The 21,827-nt window shown below is 41.1% G+C and overlaps 1 protein-coding gene across 3 annotated transcripts in view; it reads right to left on the bottom strand.

Moving 5' to 3' along the window:
- The window catches only part of PATJ (PATJ crumbs cell polarity complex component), a 325,916-nt gene that overhangs the window by 68,137 nt on the left and 235,952 nt on the right, over positions 1–21,827 (bottom strand). For all 3 annotated transcript variants that reach the window (XM_072649698.1, XM_072649699.1, XM_072649701.1), the window contains one exon: positions 3,338–3,410. In XM_072649698.1, the coding sequence (XP_072505799.1) occupies positions 3,338–3,410 (73 nt within the window). The remainder of the gene's footprint in view (positions 1–3,337; positions 3,411–21,827) is intronic.

Genomic DNA, 21,827 nt, shown 5'->3' with positions numbered 1-21,827 from the left:
GGGCCAACAGTCATTGGTCCTGATAACATCAACTCCCTCTGCTTCCGGTAGTTGACCTGTGATCTGGTCTTTCCCATAAAAAGAGAGAACTGAATTAGAAAATCTCTGAGTTTCATTTCAAACTAGACTGTGTCATTACCAGCCAAAAAGGCAGCTTTCTGAGGCACCTGGACTCAGAAAGACCTGAGTTCAAATCTAGCCTCAGACACTTACAAGCTGTGCTTCCCTGGGCAAATCACTTAACAGAAGTTTGCCACAGTTTCCTCATCTACAAAATGGGGATAATACTGTCACTTCTTTCCCAAGGTTGTTGAGGATCAAGTGAGATAATAATTATAAAGGGCTTAGCACAGGGCCTGGCACATAGTAAGTACTTTATAAATGTTAGCTACTACCACTAGCACTACTACTACTACTACCACTACTACTAGCACTACTCCGACTACGACTGTGACTACGACTACTACTACTACTATTATTGCTACTAATGCTAGCCAAAAAAAGGCCCAGTGAAGCAAAGAGAAATACAGGTTTGGAGAAAAATTAGCAAGAGATCCATTACTACAAGAAGAGGATACCGAAGAGCAGTGAATTCAGGCCAGGACATAGAAGGGGCCTCAAAGGGTCTTCGTTCATGGGACTGAACGGAATGAATGGATGAACGCCTCTCCTTGGGGAGAACAAAGCTAGCAGTACACAATGAAGATAACCAGAGGAGTATGTGGGAGCCAGCAGATGCAGTTTTGTTTTGAAATATATGCATATGTAAATAAAAGAAAATGCTTGCCAGGTAAAAAGCTTTTAAAAAAAAAACACAAGCCACCTAACATCAAAGAAGTGATTTCACTTAGCGCTGGGGGTCATTTACCAAAAAGTGCAGGAGTAGGCAGCTTTCAGGACCTGCCCAAATTTTCCTGCTTTTCTGGGATCTCTCTGTGATGCACTCTTTGCTTCTGCACCCTGCCCGTAATTCCTTTATTGCCCAAAAAGCTGTCTTTGCTAAAGCATCAGACTTAGAAAATTCCAGAAAGTCAAAAGCTCCCCCCTAAGAGCAAGGATGAAGTTTCTGTGTGACTCTTGTAAGTGACCCAACACAGACCCAGGCCAGGCAGTCCACAAAAGACAAAATATTGGTCTAAGACAGTCTATAAGTACATGGGAGAATTTGGTCTTCTCAAAATATCGTGGGACCATCAGGTTCTCTCTGGGGGAGAAGGGCAGAGATGTTTGTATATAAACAGCCCCTCTGAGTAGATGGAGATCATGTGGGCCCTGCAGGATCTCAATTTCTCCATTAATTAAGTGATGAAAAGCCCTGCTTCTTGCATCCTGCCACACCTGTCAAAGTTTTCTGAAAGGATCAGGTGAAAGGTACAATGCATTAGAAAGGAACCTTTCCTTTCTGGAAAAACAAAATGGCTAAATCCCAATAATGCCACATATGAAGTACGTAACATCTACCCCAGTGTTTTGGATCACATGATCTTTTACTAAAAAAATGCTTTGATCCTATACTACTAATACCTGCCTGATCATGTCAACTCTCCTATTCAATAAACTCCAGTGGTTTCCTGTTGGCTTAAGGAGGGAAAAATCCTTTAAAACCAATATATACGTACTGGTCTTTGGCTCCCTTTTGCTTGGCACAGTGCCAATGGCACAGAGGCACAATGGTGAGTGTTGGATGAATGTCTGTTAACTGTTTATAAATAACATTCCTGCAGCACTAGATTAAGTTATATACTTTATAAAATATACACAAAAACAGAAAATTAGAAAAGGATGAGGTAGAGATGGAACAATATTTGACCTGAAGTGTTCTGGGGGCATCACTGGGGTTTATTGAGTCCAGATTTAAATGTTTATCTGGAATATCCACACCAGGGAGAGACTGTGAATGAACTAGATCTATGGCCCCAAAGTAGGAAGTGAAAGGCTATGGGGTCACCCCTCAAGGTAAGCATGGGAAGACTGGTCAAATCCTTCCCTTCCTGGACTAGCCAGCCATGACGTTTGTCTCCCACACAGGCACACTTACCCTTCTCCCCAGAATTCCTTCCCAGCCCCCCTTCCTGAGTTACAGCCTCCATGAAGAAGGCTTTGTTACTCAGATCGGTTCATAATCATTCATTAAGCCCCTACTAAGCGTGCCAGGCTTTGTGCTAAATGCTGGAAAACAAAAAAATGCAAAACCAGGGTCCCTAAGGTTATAAGGGGTCTGGGAAAGGATTACAGCTGGAAGTGGGGAGATGACAAGCACACAACTATGTACATACGCAAAATAAATAAGGTCAGAGGTCATTACCCCTAATTTTATCCCTCTTGCTGACTTATATATGAATCAGTAGGAGGGAAGAGAGGAGAGAATCAGGGAGAATGGGAAATGCTTCCTGAAGACTGGAGCTAAGTTTTGAGAAGGCAGGGAAGTCAGGTTCAGCTTCCCTACATGTAAAATGAGGGGGTGGGACAGATGACTTTTAGCTTCCTTCCAGCTCCAGATACTAGGATCCTTGTGCTAGCCACCACTAAAGCAGATGAGGTGGGGACTCCCATCTCTTAGGTAGAGGAACTCCCAGGGACGTGAAACTCCCTCCACTGAGAGCAGGCTGCACATTCACTGTATCTTGTGCTCTCAGAGAATCAGCTGAGAAGCTAAGTAACTCTCCCAGGGTCACACATCTGGTAGGGGTCAGAGGCAGGATTCAGACCCACCTTGCTGACTTTTTCAAGCCACCACAAAGGTCATTCACAAAGAAGAGATCCAGAAACACTGGAAGCACTGGCAGCGCCACTGGGCTGAGGGCAGAAGCCCAAGGTCCCACTCTTCTTCCCCATCCGACAAACAGTAATGATGGCACAGGACACAGGAATCTTTGAAATACCTGGGTCCTGGTGTGTTTTAAGAAATAACAAAGGGATCCTCTCATTATTTCAGAGCCAACCTCATGGCTACACTGTTTTCAGGAGTGGGGAAAAGTCCCTTAATAATGAAACCTGCTATCATGACAGCCCATGGAAGAGCTCCATGGATATAGAGTCAAGGATGATGAGCTGGAATAAGGGTTTTGTCATGTGCTGTTGGTGGGACCCTGGGCTAGTCATTCTGCCTGTCTGGGCTTCAGTTTCTTTATCTGTAAAATGAGAAAGCCTGACTGGGGCTGTCTAAAGTCTCCTCCAGCGGCAAATCTGGCGCTGTCATAGGATGCACATTTGAAAAAAATGGAGCTTGATCCAAGGCCGGATTGAAATTTTCAGATTGTTCTTTAATTTCTATTTTAAAACAAAACAAATGATCAATCTATCTAATGTCCTAAAAGTGGATCAAGAATAACCTTACCTCGATAGAAGACTGGGAGCTGACTGGTAATGGAAAAGGTGTAACAGCCATCTGGTTGACTGCATCCTCATTTCTGGAAAGCATTAAAAAAGACAAATCAGTACATTATGTATGAAATGGGAAATTGCTGGCATGAATTACACTCATCGGCTTCTCTCTCAGTTTGTGGTACACAGAGCTACAGGGATGCATGTATGTATATTTTTTCAAGCATGCAGATCTGTTAGGAGTAAACAGGTATTTTAGGCAGGAGATTTCTCCTGTCATTGAAATGATGAAGATAGGAATGAGTCCATTCTTGCTACGAAGGCAAATCCAACCTAGACCTGAAGAAATAAAAATCACTTCTATAAAAAGATGCATCCCTCCCCTCCCATCCCACCCTCATTCAAATGTTCATCCAGCCTCTGCATAAAGACCTCTACTGGGGTCGGGTGTACTGGTGAGGACCACCCAAAGCAGGTGCACAGTGGGCTTCCCAGGATATACCATACCCCAAATGTGACACTGAGCCAAGGATGCTGCAGCCAGCTTGTACAAGAGCTACAGCCAGCTCTGTCCACTCTCAGTTGCTTAATCTGGTCATTTTTACCACAGTGCCTCTCCCATCTGTTGTTATGTTTCCACTCACATGTTCAGGTCCTCCTGCTTCAACAGCCTCCTAAATGATCTGAGTCATCTCTCTCTTCTCTAATCCATCTACCTCACAATTGCCTGTGATTTTCCTAAAGTCCAGATAGCACCTTTTCACTCCCTACTCAACAAACTCCAGGAGCCAGCCTCCTACAACCTCTAGGATAAAATACAAACCCTGCCCCTTGCCCTTGGTCATCCCTTCTAACTTTGTTCTACCTAATTTCCTTTCATGGACTCTAGTCCAAGTTCCAACCCTGACTCTATGACCCGGCATGCCCTCCTTCCTCATTTCTGCCTCCCAGAATCCTTAGTTTCCTGCAAGATTCAACTCAGGTCTACCTGAGGCTTGTGCCGATCTCCCCCTCCCCCTCCAAAATAGAATGGTTCCATTTTGTATGTACTTTGAATACACCCACGTGTATCTATTACACATATGCAACACATATGTATACAACACACCCACACATACAAATTTGAGTTAACAAATTAAAACGCAGGTGCCACAGAATGTAAGTTACCTGAGAAGAGATATTATTTCCCTGTTGTCATTGTATGCCCACTGCATAGTATGGCACCCAGCGCAGAGTAGGCGTTAAAATCATAAATACAGAGTCCTAATCCCTCATTGTACAGATGAGGACATTGAGACCAATTGAGGGAGATGAAGGGACTCGCCACGCGAGGGTCAGTTAGGTAAGAAACATCAGAGAGAGCATTTGAACCCAGGATTTCTGAGTCTGGAGTCAGAATTCTTGCCATTTTAGAACATTTCCCCTCCTCTCATAAACACTTGTTAATTGGTAACATGATCATTTTATCAATGCATTAATGCCTCTCCCTTACCACACTCCTTTTCTAATGCTTCATTTAATCCATCAACAAGCATTAATTAGACACCTATTACATGCCAGGTGCTACATATGGTGATATGGAGGCAATCTTGATGTGATGCCAGCAGAATGCAAGGTCTGCAGATCCTGTTGAGTCTGAAAGGCTTCAAATTGGGACCTAGTGATGAATTAACTGTACGTCCATCATTCGAGTACTTGCCCAGCTAAGACAGGTTTCTTCACCATGTGGGCTGGAAAGTAATCCATTCTTCAACCACAGCGGCACTCTAAGACAATATACTACAATGATATACTTCATTATAGCAAATCGTGATCTGCATTGACAAAGGGCAAAAACACACGCTGACAAAATCACACTAATTTGAAGGATCAAGTATCAGCTCATTTAGTGCTCTAGGGAAAAAAGACTGGAAAGGGGGCTTGTGACCTGTCAGGTCCCACTGACCACTTGGGAGTCACTCTGGCAGGAAGAGAGGAAGGAGGAACCACTGCACTGGTTGGTCGCTCCATGCTGGCTCATCCTCATTTCCTGCACTTCAATAACAGGGAATAATGGGGACTGGGGAGGGGGAGTGTGATAAATTCTGGGGCTGGGAGCACATCTGCAGGAAGAGTGATTGATGGGGGAGGCCACAGTGCAGACAATCAATGCCATGAAGGGCAGGTTCCTTCTACCTTTCCCATACACCCAGCTACAGAACAACAGATGGGGCTGAAACCTGCTTAGCAGGATGAGGTGCAAACTGACTGCAGGAACTCACTGGCTGCCAGTTGGGTGGAAATTTTCTGGGGCAATCACCTCTCCTGGGGTGCTCATTTGGAACACGTGATGGAGACAATTACCTCAAAAGGCTTGTGAGAGATGTTCAATGGACTCTTGCACAAAGAAACCAGGCCAATTCATAAGCCAGGGACCAATCTCTGGCCAAATCTCACTGTAGAGGTACACAGTGGTACTTGAATGGACTGAGTTCATACTTCTCCCCAAATATCCAGCAAACAGACAGATATCAACTGGCACTTGCTGAACATGTCCTTTAAATATGATATCATTCTAGCCCTTTGACCTTATGCCTCAGGATTCCCTAACATTAATCCTTTGCCTTTGGCTGGTTTCTGATTGACTAATAAAAAGGCCTCTCGTATTTCCATCCGCAGAATGGCACTTATAATAATGCTTTTATCCAGAACTCCCCTTCCTTAAGGCTCCCTATACTATCCTACTCTTTAGATACAGCTCAAATTGTACCATTCTCTCTCTGTTTCCAATCAGTTCAACTTCAGAGTTTCATTTTTTGTGAAACACATTTTATTGATGATAATAATGATGATAATTAACATTTATGGAAGCACATTAAGATTTATAAGACATTTTACATATCTTATTTAATCCTCACAAAAATCCTAGGAGGTCTGTAAGATTATTTTCTCAGTTTTATGGAAGAGAAAACAGGCTGAGAGACTTGTTCAGGGCCATAGGATTTAGGATTCACTTGTAAATAGGGCATGATTTGAAATCAGGCTGAACATTTCTCTACCTATCTATCTCGTTTCCATCTAGCTCTCTCTCCCTTCCAATACCCAGTGAGTCATCCCTTAGAGCAAAGAGTAAGAGTCGTAGAAAGTTTAAAAAAAAGTGAACCAAGGTACTAGCAGAGTGTGACAATAAAAGCATTTTAATCAAAAATCTTCAAAAAAAAGTGCTTAGTTTTGTTTTGATCATTATTTATTTAATATAACTGTTAGTTTGTTTCTCAAGCTAGACACAAGGATCCCCCTTGGACTGTTAAGATCCTATGACTTTTGGTACAGGCAAACATAGCGAAAGACTGAGATGTTGTCAAGGATGGAGCTGTCACTGGCCTGGTGAGCCAGAACTCCTAATGTTTGGTGGAGGAGACTGTAACCAAAGATATCCATCATCTTGGACCAATAAAGGATGAGATCCTTTCAAGAGACCCACAAAACAGAGTGCTAATGGCTCATGGTTGGAAGGCATCCAAGAGGTCATCCACTCCAACCACTGCCTAAATAAACATCGCTACTCCAACACTCCCAACTAATGGTCATAATGTCTTGGCATGAAAACTGCTAGTGAGAATACATTATTATCATAAAACTCACTATCTACTAGGCATTTTGAGTTGTATGTTCCATAGGTATCTCAATATTTCCAAAAAAGCTCATTGTCTTTTTCCTCAAATTCACCTGTCTTTCTTCCAAATTTTTCTTTTACTTTTGAGAGCACTACCACTCTTCTTAGCATTCCAGGTCACAACTTTGGTATTACCTTTGACCCCCAGTCTCCTTTACTCACCCCCACATCTAATCAATTGTCAAATCTTGTCATTTCCCCCCCATTATTAGTAGTTAATAGCCTACAAGATATTAGTAATCCATCATGACAAAGAATCCTTAATGAGTGAAACTTGAGGGATGAAAACACTTCCAGTCCTAATAATGGACCAGAGGAAAAAATGACAATGTTTGACATTTATTTGGTGTTATGAGGTTTGCAAAGTGTTCTGCAGACGATACCTCAAGGCAGCCCCACAACAACCCTGGCAGGTTAGACACTCAAGGTATTATACCCATTTCTTGAGAAAACTGAGGCTCAGAGATGTTATGTGATTTGTCCAAGTTTACAAAGACAGTAAGTAGCCCAGCTGAGATTCTAATGCAGGTCTCTTGCTCCAAACGTTCTCTCTTTTGTATCCCACTGTGTCATTTTATTGTCTGTCCACAATCGGACCCCTAGAATCACTGAACCCCAAGGTTCCAGGCTCCAAGGTCATTCTTCTATTTAATCCACCAGGCTGCCCATCATAACTCTATAGGATTTAAACCAAATTAAAGTAAAAGAGAAAAGAAAAAACACTCAGGGAGACTGTAGCCAAGATAATGAAGAATATATGTTTGAAAGGGGCCAGGATAATTTCATTTTTGTCTTGGGGTCTGCACTCCTCACATTTGAGTCATTAGATTGGCAGCTCCTTGGGGAGGGACGGTCTTTTGCCTCTTTTTGTCTCCCCAGTGCTTTGCACAGTATTGGGCATATAGTAAGTGCTTAACAGATATTTATTGATTGAAGCCACTCTCCCCTCTCCATCCTGATCTGTTGCCTCTCCCTCCTTGAGGCTCCCCACATCAGAATTTAAGTTCATTGAGGATGAGGACCGTCTTCCTTATTTTTGTATCCTCTGTGCTTAGCACAGAGTTTGGCATACAGCAAATGCTTAATAAATGTTTCTTCATTTACTCATTCCAGTGCAGGTGCCTCACAGCCACCCTCGATCAAACAACAGGGTGGGCCCAGAGAGGATAGTCAATGGACTTACTTCTGAGCTACAGAATATTTAATGGTGAGAAAGCAGATGGCTTTCCACTCTGCGCTAAGGTGACTTCTTTTTAAGGACATAGCCACAAATAAATCTTAATGGGGACATTCCAGGGAGGGGAATGAGTGCCCCTGAACTGTTCTGACATAACTCAATGATTTCTGCACAATATGGCAAGTTTGTAGCATCCTTTAGAGCACATATTAAATTTGTTTTTGCTTCCTGTAACAAAAACCTCTGATTATTCCCAGTCAGTTGGGGAGAAGCTGCTCTAAAAAGTCAGAGTATATATCCATTGGCCACTTCTTTGATGGCACTCACACACCTTGGTCTGGGGAAGGAAGGGATGAGCGGGGCAGCGTGATTTCAAGTGGACAGGAACAGGCAGTATCAGAAAAAAAAATCTCCTAGTCAACACAGAGCAAGGAGAAAATGATGACGTGATGCTCCATCAGCTATAATAAACAAAACTGTGTCCTGTGAGGCCAAATCAATCACTCAGTAAGCAGCAGTATTATCTGGTGCCAAGGTCTGGGCTAAGTATGAGGGAAAGGAAAGCAGGCAAAAACAGCGCTTGCCCTCAAATGCTTACATTCAAATGGGTGAGATGAGATACACACCAAGTAGGGACAAGGTGTCCAGAAAGGGGAAGCAGTCATATAGGAAGCCAGGAGATGGGGAGGGGGTGAGAAAGAAATGTTCTCCAAGAATGGGGAACAGCCAGTGCAAAGGCTTAGATTCAAACCCAAGTCTTCAGACTCCAGGTAGGTGGAGTAGTAGAGACACTGCTGGGGCTTGAGGCAAGAAGACCAGAGTTCAAATCCAGCCTCAGGCATTTGTGAGTTATGTGATAAGTCTGGGCAAGTCACTTCATCTCTGTTTGCCTCACTTTACTCACTGATAAAAACCTGAAGTTGATGGCCTCTAAGGTCCTTTCTAGCTCTAAATTCATGCAGCATGAGTGATCAAATATGAAAAGGGAGCTAACTAATAAAGATTGGGAGGGTGCAAGGGAAATAGGGAACTGTCTACTTTTCCTTCTTACAACACTTGACATGCTCTGAGAAGTCAGAAAAAGCCACTCTCACATCTTCTATAAAATTTAAGTGCGCCCTAAAAATGCTTGAGTGGATTCCTAAGATTATCCCACTCAAACTTTAGAAATCATCACCCTTTTCAAAGTAGCCCAAGCAGCACCTCTTGGAAATTCAGTCTCCAAATGCAGAGCCTGGCTTTTTGGGGCCATTTAATGAAATGTCGTTATATTATAAGAACCAGAGCTGACAAGTTGGAATCCAATTGGGATGCTGAGAAGACCAGGGAACAGAAAAATTACATTCTTCACTTTCCCTTCCCAGACTATTGCCACTAAATGCTGGCAAATGGACCTGACACATTGTTTGCTGTTAGAATTAAATATTTATGCTTCCCTAAAAAACTTCAAGGAAGGGGGAAGAAAGAGAGAACCTGACACTTGTCACAGTCTTTAGAAAGCCATGCTGGAAAAGACCATTTTGGAAAAACACAATTTCATTTGAACCAGATGCCAAGTATATTGAGGGCTCTCTTTGTTCTTTCTCCTCATTCTCCCTCTCTCCCTCTTTCTCTCACCCTCCATCCCCCTTTCTCACCCTGTCTCTTCCTTCTCCTCTCCACTCCCCTCCCTCTCCCTCTCTCTCCCTCCTTCCTTCCCCCCTCTCATCCAGTAATTTTTGGAATCCACATACAGAGGGGATTTTCACCACTGAAAACTGGAATGATCCTCTAAGTGGCAAAATATGCTGAATCTGGATGAAAAGTTCAATGACAGTGTCACCATGAACTTTTTACATGCTTTTTCCCAGCTACAGAAATTACTAACGAGGCCGCTGGGAGCACCTTTGCATCTGGGCCTGCTTTTTGGGAAGGTGGCCCAGGGGCAATTTGAAAATAATTGGAGCTGTCAGTAGTGTGGTGGAAAAGATGCTTAGACTGTTTTTTTGGTTAAGGAAAAAACAAAACCACAGAACCTAAGTAAGGTTTTGCTAGAGGCCGAAGGGCACAAATGTTTTTTAATTCTCCTTCTGGTATCCCCCTCCTCAGCTCACCATATTTCTTCTTCATTTCCTTTTGGTTTGTATTAACTACCTCCCTTCCTTCTGTGCTTTATCCTCTTTTCTACCTAGCTACCCTTCCTATCACCTAAAGGCATAATTGGATTCTCCCTCTAGTTACCACGGGTTCTTCTCAAGCTAGAAGCAGTAACAATGATTCCAGCGCTCGATCGAATTCACTTTAAGGTTTAAAAAGCTCTTGACATGTATTAAATCATTTCATAAAAAGCCAGGTGATATTTTTATCCTGTCTTTTTTTTTTTTTTTTTAGAAAAAGAAACTGAGGTTCAGAGAGGTTAACTGTCGAAGAGTAAATGTCTAAGGGATCATTCTATCTAGTCACAATGTCTGCCATGTAGGTCTTGTGAATAATATTTTAATTCTCAAATTCATGCCTGGCATGTTTCCCTTCTCATCTTTGACTCTTAGAATGTCTGGCTTCCTTTAAGACTCAGTTCAAGCATCACCTTTTGTAGAACTTTTTGGACTCACCAGCTGCTAACAGCTTCCTTACTAGGAGTACCTTATCTCTACTCTATACATATCATGCATAAACTTGTTTAAATGTTTACCGTCTCTCTTATTAGAGTGTAAGTTCACTGAGGGTGCTGACTGCTGTCATTTTTATTTCTTTCTGCACTGTTAGTACATCGCTTGGCAAACAGTGCTAAATGAAGGCTCACTGATCGCTTGTGGGCACATAATACATATTTACTTATTTGGATACACATTTTTTCCCCACAATGAAAGTCAGCTCCTTGGGGGTTGGGACTGTTCCATTTTTATCACTGAAACCCAAGGAACTAGGACAACATTTATTATGAAGAATACATAATAAGAAGGCCTTAACAAATGCTTACAGAACAAATGAAAAAAATGACCACACCAAAGCTTGTTCTAGGTAAGCAGTTGAATAGAAAGTTCAGGAGGAAAGCCCAGGCTGGGTTAATGAAGTCAAAGATGTGGTAAAGCCTAGAAATATAGGCTCTGCAAATTTTCCAAGTTATAGGTAATTATTTCTTTTTTTAAAAAAAATTAATTTGTTTTTAGTTTTCAACATTCACTTCCACAAGATTTTGAGTTCCAAATTTTCTCCTCATCTCTCCTCACCCCAAATCAGCATGCATTCTGATTACCCCTTCCCCCAATCTGCCCTCCCTTCAATCACACACAATCCCCACCCCCCCATTTTCTTGTAGGTCAAGATAGATTTCTAAACCCCATTGCCTGTATGTCTTATTTCCCAGTTGCATGTAAAAACAATTTTTAATATTTGTTTTTGAAAACTCTGAGTTTCAACTTCTCTGCCTCCCTCCCTCCCTCCCTATCCTCACTGAGAGGGCAAATAATTCAATACAGGTCATACATATGTAGTCATGCAAAACACTTACATAGCAGTCATGTTGTGCAAGACTAACTATATTTCCTTTTACCTGATCCTGTCCCCCAATTATTCTATTCTCTCTTGTGACCCTATCCCTTCTCAAAAGTGTTTACTTCTAATTATACCCCCTTACATTTGTCCTCCCTTCTATCATCACCCCAAACCCCTCCCTGTTTATCCCCCTATCCCCTACTTTCCTGTAGTGTAAGATAGACTTTTCATACCAAACTGAGTGTGCATGTTATTCCCTCCTTAAGCCAAATCCAATGAGATTAAATTTCACTCTCTCTCATCTCCCCCCTCTTCCCTCCATTGAAAAAGCTTTTTCTTGCCTCTTTTATGTGAGAGATAATTTACCCCATTCTATTTCTCCTTTTCTCTTCCCAGTATATTCCTCTCCCACCCCTTAATTTTATTTTTTTAGATGTCATCCCTTCATATTCAACTTACCCTATGCCCTCTGCCTATATGTATATAATCCCTCCAACCCTCCAACTACCCTAATACTGAGAAAAGTCTGAAGAGCTACAAATATTATCTTTCCATGTAGGAATGTAAACAGTTCAACTTTAGTAAGATCCTTATGATTTCTCTTTCTCGTTTACCTTTTCAAGCTTTTCTTGATTCCTGTGTTTGAAAGTCAAATTTTCTATTCACTTTGGATCTTCTCATTAAGAATGCTTGAAAGATTTCTATTTCACTGAATGACCATTTCCTCCTCTTAAGTATTACATACAGTTTTGCTGGGTAATTGATTCCTGGTTTTAATCCTACCTCCTTCGATCTCTGGAATACCATATTCCAAGCTCTTTGATCTCTTAATGTAGATGTTGCTAGATCTTGAGTCATCCTGATGTGTTTCTAAACATTGTGTTTTGAATTGTTTCTTTCTAGCTGCTTACAATATTTTCTCCTTGACCTGGGAGCTCTGGAATTTGGCTACAATATTCCAAGGAGTTTTCCTTTTGGGATCTCTTTCAGGAGATGATATTCCTAGAAGTTTTCCTTTTGGGATCTCTTTCAGGAGGCAATCAGTGGATTCTTTCAATATCCATTTAATCCTCTGGTTCTAGAATATCAGAGCAGTTTTCCCTGATAATTTCTTGCAAGATGATGTCTAGGTTCTTTTCTTTTGATCATGGCTTTCAGGAAGTGCAATAGTTTTAAAATCGTCTCGCCTGGATGTATTTTCCAGGTCAGTTATTTTTCCAATGAGATATTTCACATTGTCTGCTCTTTTTTCATTCCTTTTGTTTCGTTTTATCATTTCCTGATTTTTCATAAAGTCATAAACTTCTATCTGCTCCATTCTAATCTTTAAAGAAGTAAGTTTCTTCAGTGAGTTTTTGGACCTCCTTTTCCATCTGGTCAATTCTGCTTTTTAAGGCATTCTTCTCTTCATTGGCTTTCTGGATCTCTTTTGTCATTTGGGTTAGTCTATTTTTTAAGGTGTTATTTTCCTCAGCATTTTTTTGGAGTCCCCTTTAGTAAGCAGTTGACTCGGTTTTCATGATTTTCTTGTGTCACTCTCATTTCTCTTCCCAATTTTACACCTACTTCTCTTACTTGGCTTTCAAAATCCTCTTTGAGCTCTTCCATGGCCTGAGACCAATTCAAATTTTTGTTGGAGGCTTTGGATGTAGGAGCTTTGACTTTATTGTCTTCTTCTGCTTGTATATTTTGGTCTTTCTTGTCACCAAAGTTAAGATTCTATAGCCTGATTCTTTTTCTGGTTTTTGCTCATTAGCTCTGTCAAGACAGTCCTCTGCTTCCAGTGGGGGTAGGAGAATGTACTTTCAGCCAATCAATCCTCCTACAATCAGTGGGCCTAGAGCTCCAGAAACAGTTACTGCCACTGCCCCTGCTGCTGTGTGCTCCTCCTTCCCACCCCTCCCCCCTGCCATAGCTAGGGCTGGAGCACTCTTCTCTCTCATACAGTTCTGACAGGTTTTTTCCACTGACCTCCCAATTTGTCCTCAGCATTTTGGGATTATGAAGTCTGGAAATCACCACAGGTGCCAGGGATTCAGTCTCCCTGAGGCCTGCTCAGATTCCATCTATGCCAGCATAGCCCATGCTAGACTGTGCTCTGCTCCCTGTGTGGTGAGATAGATGCTTCGTGTTAACCTTCCAGGCTGTCTTGGGCTGGAGATTTGCTTCACTCCATCATGCTGTGGGTTCTGAAGCTCCAGAATTTGTTTAATTTTTTACAGGTACTTGGTGGGGTTTAGGGGGAGAGCTCTAGCAAGTCCCTACTTTTACTCCTCCATCTTGACTCTTGTCTTTCAGTGTGATAGGTGATTATTTCTGATTAGTAAGTCTGGAGTTAGATGCAAACTCATCTGTTTTTAGTGCTCTCCCAAGCTTTGAGGGGAGTATGATAACTGATAATACTATAACAGGTAGGATATTATGAGCCACTAAAATATTAAATGATTTCACTAAGATCACATCAACAATTTTTTTAAAAAAAAATGCTGAATTATGATTTCATCAGGCAGGTATTTTTAACCTGAATTGGAACTTATTTAAAAATTTTTTTGATAGCTACAACTTAATATAATTATTTCCCTTTGTTATCCTATGTATTTCAAAATATTACTCTGAGAAGGAGTCTATAGGCTTTACCAGATTACCAAAGAGCCCACAATATGAAAAAGGGTCATAGTCCCTTAATGTCAAAGCCAAAGTTCAGACCTTCCAATGCAATTTGTTCCAATACAACAAAATATTTCCAGCACCTAAAAAGGAGTCTGAGTACTAAGAAACCATAATCAGGAACATGCAAGACATGGCAACATCTAATATAAATGAGAGGACATCTTGGAATTCAATATTTCAAAATATGGATAATGTCCAAGAATAACTTCCCCTACAATAATATTACAGAGGAAAAATGGAAGTGTAATAGATCTACTGAGCATTCTTCATGAAAGTATCAGAGTTCAGTAGGAATTCTGAAATACAAACATATAAATAAGAGAAACCAAAAGTAGTAAAAATAATCTAAATATATGGAAAGGGCTATTCAGTGACATGGTGCTAATGTTCTAATGCAGAAAGAAGAAACAAGTGTCCTTTAGAACAGTAATGTTTTCAAAGGGCATTGAGGAAGTTAGTAAGCAAAACAAATTTGCTAATCTTGAAGAGGAGAATGGAATAAAGACAGAAAAGAACTGAAAATTTAGGATTAGGGAATGGCTGAATAAACTGTTGTATAAAAATATACTTTCTCTATCCACTGCACCACCTAGCTGCCCCCCCACCCCAAATGTACTTTTAGAAGAATTAATGTGGAATGAAATGAACAGAAGCAGAGAAATAATTATTTCAAGGATAGCAACATAACTTTGAAACAACTGTGAGTGAGGAAATGTCTACCTATTTCTCCAGAAGACCCAGGAAGAAGTATATTAACTATTTTCTTACAGAGAGGTACTAGTTACCAAGAGTACTGGAAATAGCCACTGTTGTATTTGTATTGCTTGATTGTCTATATTTATTTGTTATAATGGCTTTTTTTTCTCCTATGTTTTAAAGGGACTATGGGTAGGCAAGGGTTAGTAATAATGATGCAAAAAAAAAAAGGAACTGAAATAAGTTTTGAAAATGTATAGAAGTGAAATAAAGGAAGTTTAGAAGGAAGCACAAACAAGGAAAGTTTTTAAAATAATTTTTTTTAATTTTAAAAAAGTTTTAAAAACAATTAAAAATAATTTGATCCCAGGAGAATATTCTCAAAAAAAAGAAAAAGCCTGAAGGGATGAGAAATAAAGAGGATGCACTAGGGTATAAAAAAAAGATAATAGTCAGTAGACCTGGGTATATTTCCCAATTCTGGGACTTAACACCTGTATATCCTGGTCAAGTCACATAAAACTCTCCGATCCTCAGTTGCTCATCTGCCAAAAATGAGAGGATTGGATTAGATGACTCTAACATCCCTTCTAGTGCTAAATTAACGACTCTATGACTATAGCCATTTTTTAAAAAACCTTTTCATTTCAGATGCCAGGTATTCTGATTAAATGTTATAAAAATTTTGTATAATATGTAGTTTGACTTAAAACCATGCCTTGCTAAGACATATGTTAGCTAGGCCAGTCCTTCCCTCTCTGAAATACAGTGATGACGGGATGTGAATACAGTGTAATTTCATTCTTTCTAGCTGACTCCACACTTGTTGGTGCCTTGTGCTCTGACGCAGAAAGTAGATTTTTTTAAAAATCACTTTCATGATTAATTTAATAATCATTCTAAAAAGCACTCAAATATAAAAAGCTAAACAGGATGGATCATTGTATGAGAAACTATGAACTTTGGGGAACACTATTTTTTAAGGGTTAAGTTTAACATGGTTGCAACAAAATTGTGTTGTTTATAGCCATCCCCTCTATAATTTATTTTTTCTTCCTCCTTTGCCTTTTTTAAGTTTTAAACTAATAACTTTTTTTTAATGTGAAAATGTATGCTTTATTTTTCATCTTAAGTCTATCATATCTCTCTCTCAAGAGGTAACTGGCTCCAGCAAGCTTCATCATCAATCTTCTTGGACTCAGAATTCTCAAGTGTTTCAAAGCTGTGTGTGTGTGTGTGTGTGTGTGTGTGTGTGTGTGTGTGTGTGTGTGTGTGTGTTTCTAATAATATTCTTAACCTCTCTCTTCCTGCCTTTTCTAGCCAGACATCTAGATTTAGCTCTTCCAATACCAGTCACTGATACTGCTCGATATTGTTCGATCATCCCATATCTGGAAGGAAGCTCCTGCATTATCTAAAGAAGGGAACTGACCCATTTGGCTGTATTTCTCAGCACACTATGATGCTACCTGAAAATGGCATCATAGGATTAATAACAAGAAAAAAAGTCTTTCACATCACCATTTGAAAAGATTTCCTCAATTGGTAAATATATTAAGTCTCTCCATGTCCTCCCCTTATCCTCATACTGGACTTACAGCAAGTTTCTCGAACACTCTATCAGCAATTTTGATAAATTGGAACTGACCACTGGCTTCAGCTGGGAGGGCTGTGATAAGGTAATTAGAGACAGCCATTAGGCTACAAGGCAGTGAGTGTTTTTAATTAACTGCTCTTCTGACTGCAATGGTGCAGATATCTGCAACATCATGTCCTTGCTCCTCCCTTTTTTTAAACAGTTGTTTTTGTTCACATCCTAATTAGTCTGCAATCCACAATGGGTCTGTGAGTCATTAGTGCAAATTAGCAAGGTGCTGCTGAGTGTACCTAGCTTACACAGTCCCTTTCTGTCTCGTTTTCACATCATTAGAGCTTGGACCAGCCACCCTACGTATCCCCCGTCTTAGCGCCCTGGACATATGGACTGTAATATTCCAGAGTGTTTCTTTCCGGCCCATCCAGATGTGCTCGGCATAACAGGTTCCCCGGACATACATCACATGCAGTAGCAGCGGGTTTTCTGATGGCCTGTGTGAGCTGGTGGGAAGATGTTCACGCCTGCCCTGGTCCCGGGGCAGGGGGAAAGGCTGGATCAGTACAATGAAGAATGAGCTGCTCTACTTGACAGGGCAAGGATCCAAGGAGATTAATGGTCTTGCCCGCAGCTCCTGTATTCACGTCCCCTGCTATCCAAAATTAACTGTCATGTACAACACCTCCGTCTCCATTACTTAATTACACGTGGAGAGCGTATGTGGGGGTGAAACCTCCTGGGTCTGAAGAAGGCTATATGAAACGCAGGCCTGGAACAAGATTTAATACCAGCTGTCAAGCTCTGCTGAGGACAAGAGGCATGGCTAGAGGGAGATCTGTAGCCACGGCACTGTATCGATTGTACACATTGGCCCATCTCGTTTTTGTAATTAAAGTTATAGGAGGCCCAGCGTGTGCAATTTATTGATTCCAAGGTGCTATGGACCCACACTTAGTGGGAATCAGGGGTCATGTTTAGGTGGATTCTGTCTGCAAAAGCCAGCTAAAGCCTCAGCCTCTGTGTCCTGCTGGCCGTTAGCCCTTAAGCCCTACAAGCAGAGGGAGAAAGGAGGATAAAGAATCATCTTCATGGAGTCCTACACATCCTGACCCCTTGCTAAGTTTCCAGCCTGCCCTCCTCTCCCTCCACAGTCCAGCCAGAGTGGCCTCTCACACAAAGGTCTATCTCTAGTCTCCCATCCTTGGCTCTGGCTGTCCCCAGACCTGGAACACTCTCTCCTCAATCAATGGCTCACTCAACAAAGCTCAACTAAGCACCTTCTATGTGTTGGATTTATGTTAACGCTGGTCTGCTCAAGTTTCAGGTTCTTCTGGGGGTCCTTTCTGATGCCTAGGGCTGCTGGTGCCTTCCCATTAAGGGTGACCTCAGGCTTGCATTCAATGCGATTTCACATAAATCTTGATTTATAGAAATAACAATTACACATGCATATATTATATAATAATAATTATTTAAATGCATACACATAATTACATAAATATTGGTTATTTCCCCTGACAGAATTCTTAATGGCAAGAACTCTTTCATTTTTGTCTATATCCCCAGATATGGGTGGCTCAATAAATGCTTACAGGTAGTTTGACTGATTCATGAATTTATCATTATCTAAAATCCACACTGTGGAAACAATGAAGATGGCAACTTGTTTATGGTAAGTAAAAGACATGCCTTAAAGAGTTGCTGAAAGCACATAAAACTTAAGAGCTTTCCACCCCTAGCTTCCTTATTCACACAACCTCCACCTACATCTTAGTCAACCAGCAAGGCCACATCATCTCACACCTGAACAGTTGACTAGGGCAGGTAGGAAAGTGAATGTCAGCTTAGAATGCATTAAAACAGTTGGAGATTTTAGCGAAAGAGCTATCAAAGTTCCTATGTGCTCATTTGGAGATATTGTGTTCAGTTCTGAGCATCAAGACTTAGGAAGGGCTCAGACAAGGAGAACCTGCAGAGGATGGCAGCTAGGATAGGATCCACATCAAATTCAGTTCAACTGAAGGAATTGAGAATGTTTTACCTAAAGAAGTGAAAACTCAGGGAGCATGATAGTTTCCTTTCAGTAATTTCAGGGCTTTTGGAAGATTTGGGGGACCCCAAAATAAAGACCAGTTTTCTCTCTACAAAATGGGCAGAGAAGACTTGGAGCTCCTTGCTCCCTGGACAAGGAGCAAGGATAATGGATATAAAGTATATTATCAACTTTAGGGGGCTCTGTAAGCATCAGTCATTTAAGTCAAGTCCAGATCTCCCTTGGGCACCTGAGAAATGCAAAGGCAAAGGGGACCTCCTTGGAGAAGTAGAATGGTCAGCCCTCCATGAAATCTCACCTTGTTTGCTTCCCAAAGTAAGATGTCCATGTTTACAATATGCAGGGAAAGTTTGCTCCTGGGATTCATGATGGAAGTTTTGGTGTTTTTGTTTGTTTTTGCTTTAAATGAATCATGCCATCTACTGGGAATTATAGTCTAGTCTCAGAACTTCATTTGGAATCCAGGGAGAATTGTAATTAGCTGAAAACAAACTGAGTTGCTTTGTGCGAGGGTGTGGAGATGGCAGTAATTAGGTTAATAAATCAATGGGAAAAGAACAAGCAGGGTGATGGGATGGAAAGAGGACCTGACTTCTTAATGGAATCTGAGTGCCTTTCTACAATTATCTAGTCTCAATCTATTTTTCCAGATCAGCTGTTTTGCCAATGAGCTATTTCAATTTTATTCTATTTTGTCAGTCTTTTGACTTTGTTTTACTGTTTCCTGATGTTTCATGGAGTCATTAGCTTCCACTTGAACAATTCAAATTTTTAAGGAGTTATTTTCCTGAAGAGCTTTTGTACTGATTTTACCGTTTTGCCAATTCTGTATTTTAAGGAGCTATTTTTTTTCAGTATTTTACCAAGTTGTTAAATTTTTCACAATTTTCTTGTATTGTTCTCATTTCTTTTCCCAATTTTTCACCTATTATTTTTATATGATCTCTAAAATCTTTTTCTCTTAATTTATTCTTAGTTTTCAACATTCACTTCCACAAGACTTTGAGTTTCAAATTTTGTCCCCATCTCTCCCCTCTGCTCACCTTTAGACAGCATGCATTCTGATTACCTCTTCCCCAATCGGCCCTCCCTGCTATCAGAACCCTCCCTTCTCTCATCCCCTTCCCCTCTATATTCTTGTAGGGAAAGATAGAAAATCTTTTTTTTTTCCCCTTTACAAAGTCTCTTTACCTCTTTATAGGAATTCTAGTTGGGTTTGTGTCTAAACTGTAGCATTCTTTAAAGCTTTGCTTGTAGAAATTTTCAAGTCATTCTCTTCTACTGAGTTGATGTCAGGCTGTCTATGGTCAGGTTGATATCTGTTGTTGTTTACTCATTTTCCCACACTTTTTCTTGACTTTGGATGTTATGTAAGAGTTGGGCTCTGCTCAAATCAGGGGAGGATAACTGGCCTAGCCTTCTGACTTTTATGTCTTTCTGCTGCTTTCATAGATCATTCTAGGGCCCTAAGTTTTCAGTGCTTCCAAAGTGGTGTGATCTTCCCATACTGCTTTCCTAGCTGGGAAATTCCTGACACAGTTTGAATCTGTTGGCACATGTGTGGTAGAGTTTCTGTAGATTGTTGTTTGATTCAGGCACTTTTAGCCTACTGGAAGTCACTGCAGGTTCAGAATCTCTGAACTGATAGAGCCCTCTTGCTTTTGGTCTCCGGCCCCAGTTTATTCCATGACGGGCTTATGGGTAGGGCTAAAGATTATAACTGAGTTCCTCCTCTGCTTTTGGACTGAGGCCATTCTGTCCTGGAACTGTAACCTGGAGCTGGGTAACTATCAATAGGGCTGCCATATGGCACCCATTCCTGTTCCCAGTGTTAGTATAGGGGTTCACTGAGATCACTTTCTGCTGAGGTATTGAGACCTTTTATTGTCCTTGGACCCTGGACTACACCCTACCCCAGGCCCATCCTTCACCTGTTGTCATGCTGCTGCTGTTGAACTCCTGGCTAGCTCCTACCCCAGTACCTCCAGACCTTCCTAAGGCTTTCTAAGCTGCCAGGGGCTGGAAAAATGACTCACTGTAACTTTTTCTTGGCTTAATCAGTCCTTATAGGGGATGATGTGAGGAAACTAAGGGAAAACAGCTTGCTCTAACTCCAACAATCTTGACTCTGCTTCCTTTGCCATTCTCAAAGTATACTAATGGGTGAAATCATCTCCAGGAAACAAGAAATGACAGGTCAAACTAAGGTCATTTGAGGACCACCCAGTTCTAAAGTTATTATCTTATGTGCTCAGGAAAAGCTGACAATAAAAGACATTGTGTGAGTGGTAGACAATAAAAAGCATGAGAAGCTGGGTTCAAATGCTGGCCCAGCAATTTCCCTTTGAAGACTTTAATTTCCTTATATGGAGAATGAATTATACAATCTGGAAGTTAAAAGAGACCAACACCCGAAGAATTCTACTTAAGTAAAAAGTGGTCAAAGGATCAAAGATTTAAGAGCTGAAAAGCCTTTAGAGATCATGGAATCCAACCCCTTCATTTTATAGATGCCCTCTCAAAGGACCCAGCTACCAGCACAGGGCAGGAGCTCGTTCCCTCCTGCCTGGATAACAGCCACTGGAGGTTCCACCTGCCTCAGGTCTCTCCCAGCTCCAGTCCACCCACCATTCAGCTGCTGAAGCGATCATGTCACCCTCTACTCAATAAACTCCAGTGACTTCCTTTTGCCTACAGGATCAAATACCAAATCCTCTGTTTGGCATCCAAAGTCCTTCCAATCCAGTCCCCTACCAACTTTCCCATCTTTTTACATACTTACTCCCCAAACTACTCAACAATCCAGGAACCCTTATCATGCTGTTCCTTGGACAAGACACTCCCCATACCAACTCTAGGCATTTTCACCAGCTCATCCCCATGTCTACAATGTTCTCCCTCTTCATCTCTAAAATTCCACTTTCCATGAGAAGCCTTTTCCAATCCCTGTTAGTGCTAATTAATGCCTTCCTAATATTATTATTTCTGGTTTATCTGATCTAGATCGTCTGCACAAAGTGATTTCCATGTTGTCTTCCCCATTGGATTATAAACTTCTCCAGGGCAGGGTCTATCTTTTCCTTCCTAGGGTATTCATAAATGTGTATGAACAGCCTGATCTCACAATCCCACAGTTAATAAACATGTGAGGCAGGATTTTAACTCAAGTCATTAAGACTCCAAG

This window comes from Notamacropus eugenii, chromosome 2 (assembly GCF_028372415.1).
Source record: "Notamacropus eugenii isolate mMacEug1 chromosome 2, mMacEug1.pri_v2, whole genome shotgun sequence".
Lineage (NCBI taxonomy): Eukaryota > Metazoa > Chordata > Mammalia > Diprotodontia > Macropodidae > Notamacropus > Notamacropus eugenii.
Note: the sequence above shows the minus strand (reverse complement) of the source record. Positions and strands in the feature narration are given on the sequence as shown.